Source organism: Kogia breviceps, chromosome 8 (assembly GCF_026419965.1).
Source record: "Kogia breviceps isolate mKogBre1 chromosome 8, mKogBre1 haplotype 1, whole genome shotgun sequence".
Taxonomy (NCBI): domain Eukaryota; kingdom Metazoa; phylum Chordata; class Mammalia; order Artiodactyla; family Physeteridae; genus Kogia; species Kogia breviceps.
Window position 1 is genome coordinate 40,454,677 of NC_081317.1, and position 9,445 is coordinate 40,464,121.

General features: G+C 39.3%; 1 protein-coding gene across 11 annotated transcripts in view; it reads left to right on the forward strand.

Annotated features, from left to right (window-relative positions):
• The window catches only part of KIF27 (kinesin family member 27), a 93,255-nt gene extending 88,187 nt beyond the window's left edge, over positions 1-5,068 (forward strand). For 7 of the 11 annotated variants that reach the window (XM_067041266.1, XM_067041269.1, XM_067041264.1 and 4 more), the window contains 2 exons: positions 1,981-2,154; positions 4,286-5,068. In XM_067041266.1, coding sequence (XP_066897367.1) covers positions 1,981-2,154; positions 4,286-4,770 — 659 coding nt within the window. In that variant the 3' untranslated portion in view covers positions 4,771-5,068. The remainder of the gene's footprint in view (positions 1-1,980; positions 2,155-4,285) is intronic. The other 4 variants (XM_059072284.2, XM_067041271.1, XM_059072283.2 and 1 more) reach the window with 1 other exon arrangement.
• Positions 5,069-9,445: the final 4,377 nt, after the last annotated feature.

The window sequence follows — 9,445 nt, forward strand, 5'->3', positions numbered from 1 at the left end:
TAGTGTTGCCCCAGAGGTGTCTAAGACTGTCCTCAATTCTTTTCATTCTTTTTTCTTTATTCTGTTCTGCCGTAGTTATTTCCACTATTTTATCTTCCAGGTCACTTATCCGTTCTTCTGCCTCAGTTATTCTGCTATTGATTCCTTCTAGAGAATTTTTAATTTCATTTATTGTGTTGTTCATCATTGTTTGTTGCTCTTTAATTCTTCTAGGTTCTGGTTAAACGTTTCTTGTACTTTCTCCATTCTGTTTCCAAGATTTTGGATCATGTTTACTATCATTACTCTGAATTCTTTTTCAGGTAGACTACCTACTTCCTCTTCATTTGTTTGGTCTCGTGGGTTTTTACCTTGGTCCTTCATCTGCTGTGTGTTTCTCTGTCTTCTCATTTTGCTTATCTTACTGTGTTTGGGGTCTCCTTTTTGCAGGCTGCAGGTTTGTAGTTCCTGTTGTTTTTGGTGTCTGCCCCCAGTGTCTAAGGTTGGTACAGTGGGTTGTGTAGGCTTCCTGTTTGAGGGGACTAGTGCCTGTGTTCTAGTGGATGAGGCTGGATCTTGTCTTTCTGGTGGGCAGGACTGCATCTGGTGGTGTGTTTTGGAGTGTCTGTGGCCTTATTATGATTTTAGGCAGCCTCTCTGCTAATGCATGGGGTTGTGTTCCTGTCTTGTTAGTTGTTTGGCATAGGGTGTCCAGCACTGTAGCTTGCTGGTCGTTGAATGAAGCTGGGTCTTAGCATTGAGATGGAGATCTCTGGGAGAGCTTTTGCCATTTGATATTACGTGGAGCTGGGAGGTCTCTGGTGGACCAATGTCCTGAACTCAGCTTTCCCACCTCAGAGGCACTGGCCTCACACCCGGCCGGAGTACCAAGACCCTGTCAGCCACACGGCTCAGAAGAAAAGGGAGAAGAAAAGAAAGAAAGAAAAATTTTTTTAAATACAGGTATTAAAATAAAAAATAATTATTAAAAATAAAAAAATTAAAAAGTAATAAAAAAAGAAGGAAACAAAGAAGAGAGCAACCAAACCAAAAAACAAATTCACCAATGATAAGAAGTACTAAAAACTATAGTTTAAAAAAATAAACAAAAAAACCCCCAGACAGACAGAACCGTAGGACAGATGGTAAAAGCAAAGCTTTATAGACAAAATCACACAAAGAAGCATACACATACACACTCGCAGAAAGAGAAAGAGGAAAAATATATACATATCTATATATATTAAAAAAAGGAAGAGAGCAACCAAATCAATAAACAAATCTACCAATCATAATAAACTCTAAATACTAAATTAAGATAAGCATAAAGCCAAGAACAAATTAGATGCAGAAAGCAACCCCAAGTCTACAGTTGCTCCCAAAGTCCACCTCCTCAATTTGGGATGATTCATTGTCTATTCAGGTATTCCAGAGATGCAGGGTACCTCAAGTTGATTGTGAAGATTTAATCTGCTGCTCCTGAGGCTGCTGGGAGAGATTTCCCTTTCTCTTCTTTGTTCACACAGCTCCTGGGGTTCAGCTTCGGATTTGGCCCTGCCTCTGCATGTAGGTCGCCTGAGGGCGTCTGTTCCCGCTCAGACAGGACTGGGTTAAAGTAGCAGCTGATTAGGGGGCTCTGGCTTACTCAGGCCCGGGGAGTGAGGGCTACGGATGTGGGGCAAGCCTGCAGTGGCAGAGGCCAGCATGATGTTGCACCAGCCTGAGGCTCGCCGTGTGTTCTCTCAGGCAGTTGTCCCTGGATCACGGGAACATGGCAGTGGCGGGCTGCACAGGCTCCTGGGAGGAGAGGTGTGGACAGTGCCCTGTGCTCGCACACAGGCTTCTTGGTGGCTGCAGCAGCAGCCTTAGCATTTCATGCCCATCTCTGGGGTCCGCGCTGATAGCCGCGGCTCTTGTCCGTCTCAGGAGCTCGTTTAGGCTGTGCTCTGAATTCCCTCTCCTCGCACACCCCGAAACAATGGTCTCTCACCTCTTCGGCAGTTCCAGAGCTTTTCCCGGACTCCCTCCCGGCTAGCTGTGGCGCATTATCTCCCTTCAGGCTGTGTTCACGCAGCCAACCCCAGTCCTCTCCCTGGGATCCGACCTCCGAAGCCCGAGCCTCAGCTCCCAGCCCCCTCCCATCCCGGTGGGTGAACAGACAAGCCTCTCGGACTGGTGAGTGCTGGTTGGCACCCATCCTCTGTGTGGGAATCTCTCCACTTTGCCCTCTGCACCCCTGTTGCTGCGCTCTCCTCCGTGGCTCCAAAGCTTCCCACCCACCCACCCACTGTCTCCGCCAGTGAAGGGGCTTCCTTGTATGTGGAAACTTTTCCTCCTTCACAGCTCCCTCCCTGAGGTGCAGGTCCCATCCCTATTCTTTTGTCTCTGTTTTTTCTTTTTTCTTTTGTCCTACCCAGGTACTTGGGGAGTTTCTTGCCTTTTGGGAGGTCTGAGGTCTTCTGCCAGCATTTAGTAGGTGTTCTGTAGGAGTTGTTCCACATGTAGATGTATTTCTGATGTATTTGTGCCGAGGAAGGTGATCTCCATGTCTTATTCCTCTGCCATCTTGAAGGTCTCCCCCAAAACTCTATTCTTGTATCAATTTAAACCACTGTAAAACTCTACATGTCAGGATACTAGAGTCAGAAGATCTGGTTGGGATCCTAATTTCTTTTACTGGCTGTGTGACTGGGTGAATAAATCTTTCTTTAGTTTGTTCCTTCAGTGTTGAAATTCTGGAAGAGGGAAACTTTATATTGTGAGGAATCTAAGTGGGCTTGGGAGTGAGCCTTTCCACGAGCCCATCTCTGCTCTTTTTCATATGATCTTTAAAAATAAAGATGCCTGGCTCCCTCCCCAAGACACTGTGACCTGGGCATCAGGATTTTTTTTTCATTGAAATATAGTTGATTTACAATATTCTGTTAGTTTCAGGTGTACAGCAACGTGATTCAGATATATATATACACACGCTCTTTTTCAGATTGTTTTCCATTATAGGTTATTAGGCCAAAGGATTTTTAAAAGCTTCCAGGTGACACTAATGTACAGCAAAGTTTGGGAGCCACTGTGACCACTATGATCAACTTTGTACCTGCTAATTCCACATGAGGATCTATGTCATTTGCTAGTTCAGGTTTTTTGTTTGTGAGAAGAATTTTAAAAACTAGAAAATCAATCCTTTTTTTCTTTTTTTTATTGAGTAGAGTTGATGTATGATATTATATAAGTTTCAGGTGTGCAACAGAGTTATTCACAATTTTTAAAGGTTATAAAGAAAATCAATTATGTTTTAAACCAGGGTCACAAACTAAAATGCCTGCAGGAGCCAGGAAGCCAAAGTGAGCGGTGGGACTGCAGCAGTTGTGTAAATTGGCAGGGGCAGCTCTGCTCCAGCTGCTGTTGCCAGGCAGAAATTGTCAGCTTTTCTCATTTTTCTTTAAAATCCGGAAATCTATATTTTTTTATGAAACTTTCCACTTTTTAAATTTTGCATCACATATTATTTTATAGGCTAAGTAAGACATGTCTGTGGGCAGATTTGTTTTGGGAGCTGCCAGTGTGCAACTTCTGTTTTTAAACTTGGTTCTCACAGGACCAGAAGTGTACTAATTGCATCGTCAACATATGTTAAAGTTGGCATTTTTTCTTTGCATTAGGTCTAGTACCTATATGGACTTCCCTTAAGTAAGTTTTGTCTTTGATATTAGATTATTCTATGATTTGAGGACCTCAAGCTTTGATAACTTCACTCACTCCTATCACTCATTCCAGCAGGGTGGTCTGCACTGAGGGGTATGCTGTCATTTCCATTTTGATGGTGAAAGCAGTGGCATGTACCCCAGAGTACACTCAGACAGAAGAACCATGCTCTCATGCTTGGAGTGCCAATCAAGACTAGATTTTCACACATATAATGCCAAGTCCCAGAAGATTCCCTGGAGATATGACCAGGATTTGAAATGTGATTCACCAGTGGCAAGCCCAGCAGAGGCAGGTGTGGAAGGGCACCAGAGAGGCCTAAAGCACCTCTGTGTTTCCAGGGGCACCAAAATCTCTAGAAGACTACTTCTCAGTTTTGTTCCATTAATTGAAAGTTCTCAGTTATTCAGATGCAAGATGCCTCTAAAATAAGAATAATTCATGTTCACACTTCTGTTCATCTCAAAGAAGTCACTTAACAAAAAAAACTGGAAGACAATTTATATTGCATGATAATAATGTAGTTATGTTAAGATATCATGATTAAAATACCTGTTTTGGAGAAAACCTCTAATTTTTTTTCTGCTTTTTGGATTATTTTTAGATCATGATGCTGGAAATGGAGTACAGAACCCAGAAGAAGCAGGCATGGTTTCAGAAGAATCAAAATGGGCATCCAGAACTGAAAGTATAAAATTAAGTGGAAGGGAAAGACAATTAGACAGTTCCACAAGCAGTTTAAGAACACAACCAAATACTTCGAAGCTCTGGGAAGAAGGCCCAGAATTACCACCAATTTATAGCTCTTTAGCACCCACTAGTGGTCATTTGTTAAGCAATGAGGCCATAACAGAAAGGGATGACAATCAGTTTACAAAATCTCACAGTCGACCAACACCCCAAATTCAGCCAGTAGGAAATGTGGCACAGTTGCATAGTGTCACACCTGTAAAGTTGTGTCGCAAAGAGTTACGTCAGATTTCTGCCTTGGAACTGTCGTTACGAAGTTCCAATCTTGGAGTTGCGGTTGAATCTATGACTGCTGATTCCATTGAAGTAGCTAGGAAAATGAGTGACTTAAAAACTTAGGCATTTAATAAGAAAAATTTTAATTTAGTAGGTGGGTAAGGTCCCTTTTTCTAATCTGTTAAAAATTAAAGCTTAAACTCACTAGCTGTTCCCTAAGGATATAAGAAGAAGGGGAGGAAGTAATCCCTAATCCTTTTGTATACCATGGATATGTATATCTTCTATAGTATATTTGAGGAGTTTTAATTTGTATTTCCATAATAACCAAACACATGCTTTATCAAGTAATGGAACATTTAAATGTTTCCACTTCTAAATTTGCTTAAAATTTTTTCCAGGCATATTTGAAGAACAAAACTAAGAGCAGAATAATAAACTAAAATATCCATCAAATGTATATTATTATATAATATAAAAGTATATTGTTAAGTTATTATTATATTATAAAAGTATGTTATAATACAGTAATTATAATATAAATTTATATTGTTATTCTCAAATACAAGTCTATTTTGTTATTTTTTTAAAAACAGTTAAATATTGCTTATATCAGAGAGAGTCATCTGCTGCACATGTTTTGGCTGAAACAGCTGAAAATTTGTGCCAGAATGCACTCTATGGGCTAAGGCAACTGGCTAGGTTTAGGGATTAAGGTTAATTTATGGTCCTCAGAGGCTGAGTGCTCATTCTTGACTTTTTTTTGTGTGTGTGTGGTACACGGGCCTCTCACTGTTGTGGCCACTCCCGTTGCAGAGCACAGGCTCCAGACGCGCAGGCTCAGTGGCCATGGGTCACGGGCCTAGCCAGTCCGCCGCACGTGGGATCTTCCCGGACCGGGGCATGAACCCGTGTCCCCCGCATCGGCAGCCAACTCTCAACCACTGCGCCACCAGGGATGCCCCGTTCTTGACTTTTTAAACAAGGTCTCTACTCTTTTTTCTGGAATTGCTTTTAGAGTATTATATTATTGGTTTGCTAATATTATGGATAGGTTTATCATCTCTCTCCTGCCCTATCTATTCAGCGTATCTCTCATTATGCTACTAAAATTGGGAGAAATAAATACAATTCCATGGAATACGGAAACAAGGATAGAATAACACTAAAGTATTCTAACATATCAAGGGAAAGGTATCTGGTCATATGGAGTACACCTGTAAAGCTTGACATCTAGCCAGAGGATCTTTAGCTAATAAGTTGATAGGCTAATCTGAGATTTTTTTCCTCTACAACCTGGTTAGTCAGGCCTGTACACAGGCCGCCCAGATTGCACGGGGGTTGTAAATATGTAAATGAAATTTTTTCTTCAAGATATTTTTGGTCTAAATCTTATTATATAATGTAAACCTCAGTTTGGAATTAAGAACTAAACATTGCTTTGCCCAACCAATTTTTCATTGTATTTTTCAATCACAGAAAACATTGCATTATAATGACCCTCTAGAGGTATGATTTTGTTACTTATGTTGTTATTTTTGTTACTTTTCCAAACTTTTGCTTGTAAAATAAAGTTTTTTCTTAAACCAATTAATGTTGGGGGGGGGCAGTAGCAAAATCACCCTGATTTATGGAAGCTTACTCCATGAGAGTAACCCACTTTATTACTGATTCCAACTTTTCCTACCTGATGCTAAGTTTTTTCTTTTGTTCTTTCCTTTGTTGCTATTGACCCTGACCATCTTACCTAAGACCCAGACTGTTGCCCTGTGCTCAAAGACTGTTTTCCTTTTCTAGTTTCTAGCCCCTAGGAAGTAGGGTTCCTTGGTCTTACTGGTAAAAAACAGTTCCTATAGGAGAAGAAAACCAACAAAACAAACTTCTAAATTGGTGAATAGTTTCTAGATCTCTTAAGTATGGTATTAAAACTCATTTGAATTATGGGTTAAATAGACTTCTGTGGACTTAACCTGGAAACGGAACCACAAGTTATAACTTCGGCCCAATGAGAAACTATTTCAACCAACAAATTTACAAACCAACTTAGAGATTTTATTTTTTTAACAGGGACTATTTGAAGTCAGATTCCTGTTTTCAGCTAGTTTTCTCTTTTTGCCTTTGGTTTGTATGATATGTATTTAATATATATCATATATAATGTGTGTTTTTTTTTTTATTTTTTTTTTTGTGGTACGTGGGCCTCTCACTGTTATGGCCTCTCCCGTTGCGGAGCACAGACTCCGGATGTGCAGGCTCAGTGGCCATGGCTCACGGGCCCAGCCGCTCTGAGACATGTGGGATCTTCCCGGACCGGGGCACGAACCTGTGTCCCCTACATCGGCAGGCGGATTCTCAACCACTGCGCCACCAGGGAAGCCCATAATGTGTGTTTTAGATAGATAGACAGACAATGGCAAAAGGCCAGTGCCTTAGCAAAGCACAACAATCATATATTTATTAATATGTACATATTTATTAATGAAGCCCCGAATTTTAAGTTCCTTATAAAATTAAGTAATAATTTAGAAATAATTCATATAAGAATGTATTTTGACATTGGGATTCTGCTTGCCCAAGAAATTGACACATATTTGCTTTACCTGTGGAAATATAAATACATTTTCTAAAAGCCAGATCACTAACAAAGCAAGAAAATTTATATTAAACCAACAATGAGTAGATTTGATAATGCAAATGTGAACTGACATCTAAATAACAAAGGTACAATTTTTTTTTTCTTCCTTTTGGTTAAACATACATCCTTTATATGCTATGATAGATTTCATACAAATACTCAAACAAACACATATAAATAATGTCCTGGATAATATATTCTGGGAGTGAACCTCTTCTCTTTCTAGTTTAGTCAGTGCAGTCACAAAGGAAAGAAAAATTGTCATCTCCCCCAAGGCAAGTACAATTTTTTTATATTAACTAATAATAAATTTACCCTCTGTTTCACATGCTCTCCTTAGTCTAAACATTTTGTCATTGTTTGCCTTTTTGTGTGTATATGAAATATGTTTGTGGGTTTTTTTTTTTTTAACATCTTTATTGGAGTATAATTGTTTTAAAATAGTGTGTTAGTTTTTCCTTTACAACAAACGGAATCAGTTATACATATACATATGTTCCCATATCTCTTCCCTCTTGCATCACCCTCTCTCCCACCCTCCCTATCCCACCCCTCTAGGTGGTCACAAAGCACAGAGGTGATCTCCCTGTGCTATGCAGCAGCTTCCCACTAGCTATCTAATTTACATTTGATAGTGTATATATGTCCCTGCCACTCTCTCACTTCGTCACAGCCCACCCTTCCCCCTCCCCATATCCTCAAGTCCATGCTCGAGTAAGTCTGTGTTTTATTCCCGTCCTACTGTGGGTTTTTTTTTTAAGTTCATTATTTTTTTTCCACCTATAACAGAGCATTTGGAAAGCAACATATTTGCCTCCATAAAGTACTAGTTCTTTCCCTAACTCCAGAGTGTTGTAGATAACAGAGTTGGAGAATTCTGAGTCTGGGAACTATGGGTGGCAAGAACATCAGTGAAGGTGCTTTTGTGCTTTAATGTTTGTTTTCTTTTGCTAATGTTTTTCCCCCCCTTAGTTCTTCATATCTTCATGAACTCAGTGTCCAAGGAGTAAGCAAAAATATACATATGATCTTCAGTAATGTGGACTTTATTGCCATTAGCTTGTTTGTAATAGTCCAGGTCAATAAAGTGATAAATGCTTATTTAAGAATGGGCGTCTTATATTTTAAAACAAAGTGTCATACTAAGTCTTAGAATGAATTGCTAAGAAGTCAAGTCCTTAGTGGGAGTTTGGTTCTATAGTCAACACAAATTCTCATGCATTAAAAGCAAGTGTTACATATTTTGCTCTTTCATTTATTTTCTTAGGGACATACTTGTGATTTTATAAAACACTGGAGTATGAATAATGAAAGCTCAGTGTCCACTCAGGTCTACAATTCCTCTCTCAACTTCACTGGAATTTTTTAAAGTATTCATTATGTATATTTTACATTTAAAGATATAACAGGCTGCAGGCTGCCTTGATTAGTATTGATAACATATTTCTTCTATGTTTATATTTTCAAAAATTGAAAATAAAGTTGAGAGTAAGATCTTGCCACAATAAATATCTCAAATGCATTTGGTATGTAGTATTTTGAGCTCATCTGGGCAGTAGTGTTCAAAGGGTGGATATGGGAGCATCTTTCTAATGGCGAGGAGTATTTTATCACTGTCATTGTTTACCTTGATGCTGATAATAAAAAGTAGACTGACTTTTCATAAGTTTCATTGTTTTAAAATTCTCTACAAACAATGCACCCCTTAATGCCTGCATCAGGGGTGACTGCTTCTGTTCCTTGCTTTTGGAATGCAGTGCATAGGTGGCACTGAATACTAGAGTGGTGTTTGATTTTTATAATGGCCTTCATGTTGACACCAACAATACCTCAATGTGGTGGTAGTTAGAACAAGAGAAATTATAAAAAGAAAGCTCAGAAAAACGATGTTATAATGTTGGCTTTTGATATTTTGCGTAGTTCTTTTTGTCCCTTTTTATATCTTCTTTCCTAGGAATGTCCACAATGAATCAACAGAATTGTCACTATTGTAATTTAACTGAACCCAAATATATTGACTTAGATTTAGGTATTAGGTTCTACTGGTAAATTATTACACAAAACTCTACTGAGTTATCTCTACAGTACTCAAAGAGAAAAACAGAACAATCTCACAGACTTTGTTATAATGAGCAAGATCCTTATATGCCCAAGGAACAGAAC